This window comes from Ostrea edulis, chromosome 7 (assembly GCF_947568905.1).
Source record: "Ostrea edulis chromosome 7, xbOstEdul1.1, whole genome shotgun sequence".
Classification (NCBI taxonomy): domain Eukaryota; kingdom Metazoa; phylum Mollusca; class Bivalvia; order Ostreida; family Ostreidae; genus Ostrea; species Ostrea edulis.
In genome coordinates this window covers 25,120,638-25,134,845 of record NC_079170.1, presented here as the reverse complement: position 1 = coordinate 25,134,845, position 14,208 = coordinate 25,120,638, and the positions used below count along the sequence as shown (strand labels likewise).

Sequence of the window (14,208 nt, the reverse complement as noted above, 5' to 3'; positions counted from 1 at the left end):
TCTTTTTTTTTTCTTTAAAAATTTCCAGTTGACATTGATTTTATTAAGTAAGTACATCATTCTAGTTTTGAGGTAACATATTCGAAGATATCCCTCACCTGGAGTGTCAGGGGTCCCCTGGATTAGGAAGGCATTTAATTCATACAATTCATGTAATAAATGTATAAATGTAGACTTTTTCAAAGAACCTTACAAAATTTCAATATTCAACCATTGAAAAAGAGTGGCTTGCTTTGTTGATAGCTTTGCAATATTTTGATGTTTACTTGAATGTTACTGTACATCCAGAGTCCAAGTTTGCGCCCCTGACCTATTTGTCTTGAAGGACTGTCCCCTTCAAGAATATCATCTTATTACAATTTAAACAAACACAAACACAAACGCGTAGAATTATTTTTTTGGTTCGCTGATATATGTGATCTGTATCTATATTTCCTTTTGATTTAAGTTTTTTGCTATACAGTAGTTTACAATGATATCACGTTTTAACTGGGGGAGGTTTGGGGAACATATGTAACGGTCCCCGTTACAATTAGAACTAGTTTTGTCGTTACTGCCTATTTTTTAAAACAAACGTTTTCAAGTGCATGAATAGAGACGAAGTGTTGGTTTATTCTTATAATCAGCAATTTTCATTATTCTTGTCTGGTGTTTATTTCATTATAGGTCACCTTCTTTCAAGACATAATACTAAGGTATGTTGTTGTTTTGTTATGAAAGGCATTTTGCATGCACAGAAGTTTGTGTATAACAACGTTCATGACTAAGAAATTTAACTGCTCTATGCATTTAAATAGCCTATCCAAAGGCTTGTACTGAAAGACATTCCTCTAGAATCAAAATCAAAGCACCTGAAATAACTAATGATAAGCAGTTCCGATTGGTTCAAGATAGCCCCTCCCACCTGTCATCCCATATACTCCGCTTCATGCTTCCGCATATAAAGACATATGAACATGGGGCTAGTGTCTATATAATCAAATGTTCTGGAAATGATTATGTCGAAAGGATTAGATTTATTGTAGATATGAATAATGATGAATCCATTGCAATAGTTGGCATCAGTTGCAAATTTCCTGGTGCCGAAAATTTGGATGAATTTTGGCGCGTTATTGAAGGGGGCGAAGACCATGTCAAAGACATTCCAAAGGATAGATACGATGTTGAAGCGTTTTACGACAGTGATCCTGATGCAACTGGAAAATCATATATTAGAAAAGCTGGTTTAGTATCAGGGTAAGTCAACAAAGAAGTAGGTATGGTTTTGGCCAAATTCTGCCTGGCTTTTATGGAGGAAAATTATTTTGAATTACTAAAAGAGTGATTCATAGTAACTCTCAAAAGCGTATGAAAATCAACTCATCTATGCGCATGTGTAGTACATGATCAAATAAAGTAACCGCTTTGAGGCTATTTGTTGTTTTCATGGTTTTTGCATAGATAAACCAGTGAAATTGAACACCTCTTCCCTCGTCGCCCGGAACAATTCTTATATGGATTAAAAATTTCTTAAATAAATTACAATGCTTCTTAGTTTGATCCCAGGCGACGATGTAAGAGAGTTAAAATATCCGTTGAAAGATGCTAACAAAATCGCCATTGTGACGTAATTTGCGTTGATTGTGGCAGTTGAAGAGGAAACGATAATCATTTGGGTAGTAAATATAATTACAAAAAACATATGCTCATATAATTAATTATTTCAGTAGTTGAACAGTTATTAAAATTATCATAATGATAAAACTCCGGATAAATTTAAGCAAATCGTACAGACCGGATGTCATTTTTGTTGATATGGCTATGGTGTAAACAGAACGGTGTATGAATAGCACCAACCAACGATTCGTGAGAATTCATGTCAAATACCAGATAAAATACATTTGAATAGTTTATATAGCCATGGATGATTCTTTGATAAACAATATATTTCTTGAAGATTAGAGCATATTTTTTAACCATTCACATTCATTTGATTAAACAGAAAACGGCATGTGGTATATTACATATAACAGCAGATGACAGTGATTTTACAAGGCCAATATCCACTTAGGCACGTAAGCACATCAGTGGTGCATTTAGTGCGAGTGTAAAATTTGATATTTTTAAAAGACAGCAATTTTGAGAAAGTATACAATGGTAATTCACGAATATGAAATTTTACGCATAGTATCTAAAAATACATACAGTATGTCATGAAAATCCGTGAGGTACGGAGTGGTGCAAAATGCATCTGATGTTTTGGGCATTTTTTAAAATTGGGGGGGGGGGGCAGTGTTCTACTATATCTGCAATGGTTACAAAAATATTTTGTTGTTTCGGGAACACTAATTTACTTTCATTTTTCAAAACACATTACAAAACAAAACAAAGTTTGTTTAACTAATCTTTTTACTAGCATTAGTCCTAGAAGAAATGAAAATATGTTACTCATTGAAATTATTTTTTAAATGGTATAATTATGATGCCTGGAAGATAATTTGGTTGATGTGTTACTTGCATTACTACATGTATTTTAATTTACAATTATTGAAATTGAAATAGAGTATAGGCACGCAGATCATTTTTCTAAAAAAAAAATGAGGGAGGGGTTGTCTTCTTGAAAATACATTGACAAAATAGGGATCTTGGTGTCATTTGAGTGGGTTGATTATATGTATCCAATGTATCATTTACATTTCATCTATCTTTCTCTACTACTATAAAATGCAGCAGGTGGGGGGGGGGGGGGGGGGGGTTACACAAAGCGAATACACAACATATAGATATATACATATACAAATATAATATCGAGACTCACAGAATTGAACATTCTGTCTAAATTTTGTTTTCCTCCATTCAAGATAAATATACGATATATGCATATACTTGCATAATGAGGAAATGCAATTTATATTTGAATGGTTTAATTAATTCATGGGGATGTATTAGCAAGTCTTAAGATTTATTTCTTATATCAGCTATCGAATGATTTTTTGTATTTTACACCAACTTATACGTGTAAGAGGGTTTCTTTGGGCATAAATGGTTACACACCGTTTCATAATAATTATTACTAGTTTTATGTCTATTTTCTCAGAAACACTGTTTTTTTCCCTGAGTATTCCCATAAAATGACATTTTGCTCCAAATCCCACGCATATAATATTGAGAGTCTACATTTATGATGTTTTATCCACAGGCACTTATAGCACTCGGTGGCCTAATTGCTATTAAAGAGTACTCTTATATATAGTATATTTGGTATTTGGAGCAAAATGTCATTTTATAGTTATAGTCAGGAAAAAAACCGCAATGTTTCTGAGAAACCAGAAAGACAACTAATCATGATAATTATGAAACGTCGTGGAGATCAGGGGTAGAGCATTTGCTCTGTAACCGGGAGGTAGTGCGTTCGAACCCCGCTCTAGGGTGTCCGGGTAGCGCAAAGCTAGTGCTATCGCTTCTCACCGCTGCGACCCGAGTTCGATCTCCGTGATCGGCAGTGGTTGTATATGAGAGGGTATGGCGGTTGCCTGCTTGGACACGTGGGTTCCCCAAGGTACACTGATTTCCTCCCACCTAAATGACCTTCGAGCGCAAACGTCCGTGCATCAAAGGACCCCATTGGAAATAAGCTTTCGAACTTTTATCGGTTTTCCTTGATATTTATGTATGTATGTTTGTATGTATATACCAAATAAACATTTATAGTAATTACGCCCCAAGCGATATAAGTGCATGTGGTTTTATCATTAAAGTTCATGGAATATTGCGTATTATGTTCCGATTTCTGAAAAATTGCATTGGTAATAATCCAAATTTCGCTTAAATTCAGTGATTTGAATGTGAGCTACCTTTGATGTCGTAATTTTGTTTCGAATGCAAGTAAGACGCTAACAAATATAAACATATTTTTTTCTGAAAATTCGCCACAATAAAGAAATTTGAAGACAGAAACAAGAAATCGCTGTTACCGGTATATAAATGTTTCTTTAATTTGGTGTTCGGACCATTATATTTCTGTACCAGAAAATCTTTCCGCGAATACCTGCAGTTTTTACCACTAATGTGGTTTTAATTTCCATTTAATATCCATTCAAATCAGTACAAAAACCAATAATTTCCCTTTTATTAAAAGTTAATACTTCTATGTGTGACATAATTTTATTTTCCTAATCAGAACATCGCTTAGGGAGAACTCTCGTATATCACGTCAAAGTTTGTGACATCGACAGATTAATGTAGAGTTTTCCGTTGAGTATATCACAGCTGCTATGGTAGATAAAAAATGACAATGGTCATATTCATAAATGGCACATACTCATATACCAGATTTAGTATTCTGGTGAATTTTCTTGATATGGCAGATTTTGGCTAAAACCGTACCTTGTTATTTACATATATATTCTGCATTTATGATAATCCATGTTGATATGCCTGATGACTGTGATTGAATGCATTAGAATACTAACAATTAAAAAAAACCGAAATCATAATAAAATAATTGATAAATCATTTGTTTACCATTGGTACGTCCAGGGATCCGTGTTTGCCCCTCTCTTAATTCGATAACATTATAGAATATATGGCATTGATCAATGTTAATTTCATTCACTTGTCCATATAAGCATTAAAAAGATTGGTAAACCATTTACAACATTCCTTGCCAAAACCCACAAATACAATTTATATCAATGGATATGCATTTTTCTACGTTATTGTAAATATGATGTTTTATCACTTTTCATGTTGACATTATAACAGAAATCTTGCAAAACGTCAAAGAAAAAAGAATGCATTTAGCATATGATATTTGTTTAGATATGTAGGGCAATGATAAAAAAAAAACTATCTTCTGTTGATGAATATCACATGTCACCAAAACAGAAAACGTGAGAAGGGATATGATTTTTTACTCGTCTTTAAATTCTAACTTTTGTTCTGAAAAGCATGTCTGCAAGAAAGAGAAATACCATTAACGTTAGAGAACATGATTTTCTCATGCGTAAACAAGTGATGAGTCATCTAAAACCTGATTTACAGGAAGTTTTGTTATATTTAGATGCCTGATTACTATAGGAAAATGTATGTTGATCAACGTTTAGCAAATTGTATTGTTGATTAGGTTATGAACACACGCTAATGTTCAACAAATTGTAGTTGAGTGGTTATTATGATATTATTATGATAAAAGCTAATGTTAACAACGTATCAGATAATCTATCAACAGTTTATCAATATTGCAAAAGCTCATGTGTAACAAGTTTTAATGACAGATCACTATAGAGAAAGCTAATGTTAACGATGTTTTAGGTGAATGATTATCATAGCAAAGGACCATGCTTCAAATCACGCATTAATAAAGGAAAATCTAATGTTCAATTTTCTTTAGATGACAAATCGAAATAAAAAAAAGTGCGTTGTATTCTTTATGGGATCTATGAAATCGATCACTATTTGTTAGCATCACCTTGTACATGAATCCTCAATATGTTGAAGTAAATGTAAATTTAGATGTAACTCCCTTATAAATAACAACAGAATTGTACAGTAACAAACCGATATGACTGTTTAATGTGTTTTGGCTTAACAAATCCCTGACATATATAAGAGTTTTAATCTATTACATAACACAAATGTATAAATTTTGAAAGTTTTGTGAGTTATAGACAACGGAACAATTATCAGCATACATGCTAGTGAACGTACATTATACACATGAAAGGCGAATATAACGAACAGTGATCAATCTCATCACTCCTATAAACCATACAATACAAATAGTTGAGCAAATACGGACCCCTGGACACACCAGAGGTGGGATCAGGTGCCTTGGAGGAGTAAACATATATGACATCAACACGAAATTGATGACTTTGAAATGTGTGTTTTGCACAGGTTATGTATCTGCGACTTTTTCAACAGGATAACTATTATAGATTTTCACTGTTATATATTCATGGTATGTAAACATAAAGCATGTTGAAGAATTGATGTACCTAAAATGCCTACAAAACATATTAAAACTACGTCTTTTTGACATGTCCTGTAACCAAGGTGATTCAAACGATAATTTTACTCTGCATACACAAATAATTCTTGAACTCAAATGAAAGGAAGACGTAATAAATTTTGATGACGTATTCATATGAACTTTATCAAATTCTATAAAGATTAAATTTGAGCTCTTTGATGGGTTCTACATGCAAACTTACTGTTTATTGTCCTTAACGATCCTTCCATGCACAAAAACAAAATTTTCTATTCGAAACAATTTAAAATAACTTGGCAACTTTCCCCAAGACTTAAACATCTCTTGGCTTTGGGGGGGGGGGGGGGGGGGTATAGGAAGAATGTTGCAAATAAGAGCTCCAATACATAACAAGTATTCATCAACATGTAATGTACAGTGTAATATGAATGTGTTCAGTATATGATCTGATATAGAAGATATTTGCAAGATTAATATTCTTTTTACCAACGTAAGCAAAAGAGGGGTGGCCAAAATGATTACTGCACGTGATACAATCCACAATTTGATGCCAAATCGTACCGACTTTCGTATACAAAATGATTCCAAGAAATTAAAAATAAAAGAAAATTCACTATCTCACTATATTCATTAAAATCAAAACAGAATGTTTCGTACTGTTGTTATTTCAAACGACTATAAAGTAATGAATGAAAATAAACTGTAATTACTTTGTTATTTGCAAAATCAATACATGTCATTACTTTTTTTTTTGTGAATCATTTTTTGTGTACATCTTAATGTTAGCCACATTTTATTCACTGATTACTTTAACAAAAGTTAACGTTGATTAGGTTTTAGATGGCAGATTACTACAACAAAATGGCATAATGGAAATGATTTATATGACTGATTATTTGAGCAATAACTTAGTTTGAGATGACAGTTTATTAGGTATTTTTGGGGAAAAAACAGCAAAGACCATGTTATTACTACATGTATTTATATAAGTTAACCTTCTGGTATGCTATATCATCGATGATTTTTCAAATTAAATTCATGGATAAGGATCCAAATTAACACAAAACTGAGAGGAGCAATTCAGTCTTTCATTTGAAAATTTAAATCCCTCCATCATGATAATACTCAGACGTCTATTCATGTAAACAGAATCAACGAGTGGGACAACATATTTTTCGAAAAAGGAGAGAATGAGGCAAAAAAGATGGACCCACAGCAGCGGTTAGTACTAGAGTGTGTATACAAGGCAATGGAAGACGGTGGAATTACGAAAACAAAGTTGAATAAGTCAGAAACGGGCGTCTATATAGGTGAGTTTCCTAGCTGTAGTTGTACTTTCTAAAAAAAAAAAAAAAACTGCGCGTAGATTGTTGTTACCTATGACTGTTCGAATGTCCATCCATTTGTCCGTCATGTAGGAAGTTGACAAGGATTTTAAAGTAAATAAGATTTCAAGCCTTGCTTCTATATCATTTTGAGTAGCTATCATTTTGAGGTAAACTACTATCGATTTGTCGCATTTCACCTATTTTAGTGTTTCTGTTCATAGTATACAAAGTCAAGATACCCAGCTATTAAAGGATGCTGAATCAAGTTTATTATCTCTATCTATTTCCGTACATACTCAGTTCAGTGAAGGCTTCCCGAGAACAATTACAGTGCTGTATATAAATGTACATCAGTGCACTTCGCGCCGTATGACGTCACAATATAAAAGTACGCACAACGTTCAAATTCTTATAGTTGTATTGCAAGAAAAATAGCATAATAGCATGTCGTAATTTACTACCGTTATCAAGTGATATGCAGTATGCGTGAAAAATTTTCTTATTGAATATTTATCATATCTTATTTAATTTTTCATATCAAATCACTCTGCATTTATTATATATAGTTTGCGCGAGGGTGATTTACATTTTATATTAGTACCTTGAAATCGCCCAATTATCTTCTCCTGATTCCGATTATCACTGCGTTTAATTTATATAATCATTGCGACCAGTTGCATTAAATGTAAAAGTGCAAATATGTACAGTGTATGACGGTGTTTGAAGTTTATATATTTATATTCTTATTACAATGACATATCAGAAAAGTGTTGGCATCAACTTCTGACACAAAAAGAAACCCCTGTCCGCATCTGGTAATCTCTTGCATATTCTCGGAAATTAAAAAGCATGTTGCATTAGATGCATTTTAAATGTCCTTCCTTTATCGGAGAATTTGTTCCCAAGATTTTTCAATTAATGTAAAGTAGGTTTTGTTTTTCAATATCAAAAGGGTCGGCCTGCTCGTAATCGATATTGTTGCACTTTTGTGATTATTACAATCAGTTTTGTTGGTTCTAAATAGATAATATCACGTGAGAGTCTCGTGATAATGAACACACACATCGATGAAAATGTATGGCAACCTACTAGATATCAGTTTAAACGTCGATTCTTTCTCGGATATTTTTCATCAAATAGTGTCCATATAAAACGCTTAAGACTATTTTATGTATGTATTTTACTTTATATTTTGTATGGGATGCCTTAATTCAATTGAGTATGCATATAATTTAAGGGAAAAAACCCATTATTGAGTGGATAAATGTATCTTCTTTACAATGAATGGTAACATTTACAATCAGATAACTGACATATGTATTACCTGTGTGATTCAGAAGTATTTGATATCTTTATTTACTTTGATTAGAATAATCAATATTTGAATTAACTATTATACTAAAGATGATGTTACTTTACTATATGTTAATGTACTTTTCATAGTATGCATTATAAGGGATATGATTGGTCGTGATTTTCTTCGCTCATGCAGGTGTTATGAATGGAGAGTTTGAAACGTGTTTGAGAAATGATGTTCAATTTCTATCAAACTACTCTGTGACTGGAATTAGTAGAAGTATTGTATCAGCACAGGTTTCCTACTTTTTAAATCTGCATGGTCCGGCTATCACAATGGACACTGCCTGTTCCTCATCCCTTGTTGCTATTCACACAGCCACACAAGCGATAAAAGCAGGTGAGATTTTAATTAATTTTAATTAATTTTAATAAATAATGATTAATTTTCTTATCTTTCGCTATACGTTTTATTTACACTCGTGTATTAACAAACAATTGCAGGATAAAAAAAAATTAACATTTATTCAATTCTGATAGTATAATAAAAACGTGAAGATAACGAAGAGAGATTAATATCGTCATTCCAATAAAGAATACAAAAGTAAGAGTAGAGCAAACACCGGTACCTGGAATTACTGGAGTTGGGATGATATAAAATCAATGGTAATTTGACAGCATTTGCAATGTTTTCTGAAGTAATTGGTGAATCATAACCAGTACAGTTACTGGCAAGAACAACATATCCCAGTTGATGGAAATGAGGTTATAATGGTTTTACCTGTTCTTCAACATTAGTAGCAATTCATGCTATCGTATCGAATTTATCAAATATTGTTAGACACCCGTTGGATGTATTGACATCTGCTCATGTAGTTCTTCTTGCGTTATCGAGGATACGCTAGCGTTTTTCCTTATCATTCCAGTTGTGTTTAGTCGGATTTATGTGTCAGAAGAAACAGCAGAACAAGGGGTATTACGTGCGATATTTGACTTAGCTTTGTTTTGGAGAAATTGATGAATTTTGGAAGGTGATTTTGAGTGACATTTCAGATTCTGCTCAAAACTGTTCACTAATGTAGAAATGTAGGGATGTCACCATCCATATATATTGACATATGTACGACGCTTACAGTCGTACCGATCCCCGTAGATAAGTGGTCGAGCGTTTGCTTTTTGAGCGGTATGTCTTTAGTTGAAGACCCGCTTATATCATGAATGGGTTAAACCTAAGACAACCATTGATATTGACTGCTGATTTGCCAACACGTTCGGCAATTAATAGTAAGAACCACTGGTATTTCGCAAATGGCCTTAAAAACAGAGGTTCCTTATCGTGGCGGCCTTTAGAACGATAAAGGACCTTTACTGCTTCGGTCACGATAGCTATTTATAGAACTAAATTTGTGCTACTTCAATTACGGCTAATGACATCTCAATATGAGTGATGGAATTTTGATGGAATGTCCTTACCATGTTGATGCCAACAGGGACACAAAACGCTTTGTGAATGAACAGCCATTAGGTATCTTAAACTAGTTAAATTTGATAAAACACCGGGATAGGAACTCGAACCTGAGCATTTCGTTGGAAAATGAACCCTTTAACATTTTAGCTACCGTGATAGTATAACCTGTGAAAGGAATGGCACTATGACATAATTTGTTCTCTATAGTGAAAGTCCATTGCATTCCTGCTGGTGTAGATGTTTTTCCTTGAGTATCCCTCACCCAAATATAGTTTCCACCTACCAAATGATAATTCTGAATAACAAAAGATTAGATGTAGTATTCTGTACGAAAATCTTCCCATACACAGTCTTTAACGTCATCAAGATAAAGCATCGATAAAAGAAACAGCAGAGCAAATCCTTTTGGTGAATCGGAAATGTCTTATTTATTATGACAACAAAACTATTCGATGATGTATCACGGACTAAATGTATCATGGTCGATGTTTTGCTCTCTTAAGTATATCCGTACTCCTGTTGGATTTATCCCGTGAAATGAAAAGATGGTCTTAACTTCGATATATCCATGTGAGCTCTAAATAAAAGACACAACAGAGTCGTCAACTTCTGTTTCATACTTAGATATTTTATTGAAAATAGATATTAACAGCAAACTGACAACTCAACTATATGACAAACGGGATGATTTCAGCTTCTCAATCACCAACTTCCCATATTTATGCAGCAATATTCCATTATCACCTGCATATGGTGTTTATATCTCTCAACTGATTCGATACGTAAGAGCTTGTTCTGCATATAGTCAGTTTTTACATCGAGGCAAGCTACTGACAAACAAGTTGATGGTACAGGGGTTTCAGCAGTCTCGATTGAAGTCAGCATTTCGCAAATTCTATGGTCGTTATAACGATTTAGTTCGTCAATACAACCTATCATTGGGTCAAATGCTGTCTGACATGTTTCATACCGATTGTTAGGCCGTTCTTGGCACACTGATTTTGACTACGGATAACTCCGTTTACCTGATTAGGATATTGGGTTCACGGTGGGTGTGACCGGTCGACAGGGGATGCTTACTCCTCCTAGGCACCTGATCCCACCTCTGGCGTGTCTGGGGGTCCGTGATTGCCCAACTATCTATTTTGTATTGCTTGTAGGAGTTATGAGATTGATCACTGTTCGTTATCTTCACCTTTCTGCAAAAACAACTGATTTGATTTCTAAGACGTATTGTTTGCATAGAGTTGTCTTGTCTTGAAGATGTGGAATGGAGTCGTCAAAACCGATATCGTCTCTTTATTCTTTATTCAAATGCAAAATATTCAACATCGTGTTACATACATGTATGTTGCTTAGAACTAGAAACAGTGGAATTTTACAATGTGCCTCATGTGCCTTATTGCGTCGAGTGGTCGTGTGTGGGTGACTTGCAATTCAAATTTTATTAAACATTTAGCAATATACAGTGTCCCGCCAGTTTTTGCCCCAGCCTGTTATACCGTTATATCAAGGGTGACATTATAAAGAAGTTGACCAATTTAGTCAATCAATTTGAAAAAACCTGTGGTTGATCAATCAATAATTGCTGTCTTTCTCTTGTCATCTATATTTGACAGGATACGTAACTTGATAACAGTATTTTGCTTTAGTTCTTGCAACTTTGTTAAACAGTGGGATGTTCTGCATTTGTAAATCGCGTCAATGTGCGTGCAACCGATTCATTTGTGAAAAGGTAAGTCCTACGAGGACTGAATACGTTCAACGATTGACGAACAAATACACTTTTTCTGGAACACAGCACTATGAGGTTAGATACATCAATGTACACAGTTGTCACATGATACACAAAATTTATCCATATGCATTCGAATATATCCAAATCAAACAGTTTCGAAATTTCACTGACAACGGGGTTATAGTTTTTATTTAATTCGATGATCTATTTGGCAAATAACACTGTTTTCCCAATTTTATGATTAATTTTGACAGTACTTTCCCTCCAAAGGGCATTATGGAAGTTATACTCATGGACAAATTAAACATTTTCAGATTTGTTGTGAATTGCAGATTCGTTATCACAATGAAATTTTCATGGGCACCACTACCGTGAGGGTGAAAATGTTAAAAACGCCCCCGAGTCCCCCGAAAATTATTGTCATAACGTATATCCCAGTATCGTTTCTCCCTTAGCGCAATGGATATCGTGGAAGTGTTTGTTCCGACGTAGGACCCTTTAGTGCGCGTTCGAGCTTCACCGACAGTGTTTTTTTCATTATTTATCAATTATTATTATTATTATTCGTTTTATTAACAATAATTATTATACTTAACGACATTCTTTTCCATCATCAAATCAAAGATTAGTACAAAAACATAAATAAGCTAGTGATCTTAATTGTTCGCGAACAATTAGAGGATTTTCCACCTTTTCATTGCTTTTTCCTGACAATTTTCATCTTCAAGACTTTTTCACTTTTATCGCCTAACCGGACAACGCCTAAATCTTATTAAAAATGAGGGAGAAAAACAGTTCCGCCGGTCACCCATCCAACTACTCGTCGCGATGAATGCTGCTTAACTTGCATCATGGCGACATACTCTCTACCACAACACCAGACTGACTTGCTTAATAACGAAAAAGTCCAAGTGAATTATAAAGTGTTTAGGGCCACGAAAGCCATTGTTTGAAGGTCGTAACAACCAAAAACAATAAATAAAGGATTTTCAAGGGTTCCAATGCTGTTTTTATGTGTGTTTGAACGGATGACATGCGTCAATATGCATAGATATAGTGTGGTTTTAGGAGGACGTGCTGAGAGACCACAAGTCCTGTTGTGTTGAAATGTGGACAACCACGGACTCGCACCGGGATGTGTGTGACCTTGACCTTTAACTTTGACCTCATTTTGAAGGTCAGGGTCATCGGTCTTCAAAAAAGTGGCCCCGTGTCTTTAGGTATATTCATGTTAAAGTTAGAGGCTTCAATAACGATATCGGATACTTGCAAGAGCAATAACTCTGCTTAAGGGGTTTCGTTTCCCTTCGGTTTACTTCTCACTGCAAGGGAGTTTCACTGGCAACTCATCAGCGAAGGTTTCGTGTCTCTACGACTTTCGGTTCTGGAGGAGTAGCGATAACAAGGTTTTCAACGCGAGTCGCCACAATTCGCGGAGGGGTCAAAATTTAGAGTTGTAATTCATAATACGAAGACCCATCTAGAATTCCATGCTGACCCATGTGGTATTTTACTGCTATCTGAAGCGGGAAAGAGGGTATAAAAGATGCCATTTTCTGGTCTTTTTGGATGACCTTGATCTTTGATCTTGACCTATTTTTCAAGGCAAAGGTCACCCAACCCGTTCCAGTGTGTTCGGTGTCTCTTCGACGAATACTTTAGGAGTCGTCAATTTCTTACACAGAAATCGTAAAGCATGAGGGGTACTAACTTCCTGAAAGGGTCGTCGAATCCTTTGGGTGAATGCCCACGTCAATTGGACCAAGTCACCTCTGTGTTATAGAAAAGGTTCGATGCTCCTTTCATTCACGGTTTTCGAGAAGAATCGATAACAAGGGTTTTTGGCGTAAAGTCCTCTAACTTCGTTAAAGGTCAAAGTTCAGTTACGCTGGGTCAAATCTGAGCATGTTTTGAGATGTCGAATAGGATGGTCTACATTGTTTCTCGATAACTCTTGAGGCGTAGAAGCATATTTTAGCGGAAAGAAAATAATAATAATGATTATAACTAGTAATCCTAATTGTTCGCGAACAATTAGAGGGCTTTCCACCTACCATGATTTAAAAAAAGATATTTAAGAATATTTAAGATGATGTTAGAAACTCAAAAAGACCTTGAAAATAAAAAAAATAATTTTCACGATGACCTTGAACTTTGACCTCATTTTGAAGGTCAAAGGTCATCGGTCTTCATGAAAGTGATCCCATGTCTCTATCTATATCAATGTAAAAGCTATAAGCTTAAAAAATGTTAATCAAGACATTCAGGGGCCGTAATTTGTTCAGGGGTTTTCGGTTACTTTCGGTTAGCTTCTCAATGCTAAAAAATACTTTAAAAGACCTTGAAAATGGAAAAAAATAATTTCGATGATGACCTTGACCTTTGACCTTGACCTCATTTGAAAGTC

The 14,208-nt window shown here is 34.5% G+C and overlaps 1 protein-coding gene across 2 annotated transcripts in view; it reads left to right on the top strand.

Moving 5' to 3' along the window:
• The first annotated feature begins 671 nt into the window (after window positions 1–671).
• LOC125654127 (uncharacterized) overlaps window positions 672–14,208 on the top strand; it is a 33,102-nt gene continuing 19,565 nt past the window's right edge. The window contains exons 1-3 of one of the 2 annotated variants that reach the window (XM_048883922.2): window positions 672–1,236; window positions 7,121–7,281; window positions 8,792–8,995. In XM_048883922.2, the coding sequence (XP_048739879.2) occupies window positions 929–1,236; window positions 7,121–7,281; window positions 8,792–8,995 (673 nt within the window). In that variant the 5' untranslated portion in view covers window positions 672–928. Of the gene's footprint in view, window positions 1,237–7,120; window positions 7,282–8,791; window positions 8,996–14,208 lie in introns of those variants that run through there. The other variant, XM_048883927.2, reaches the window with a different exon arrangement.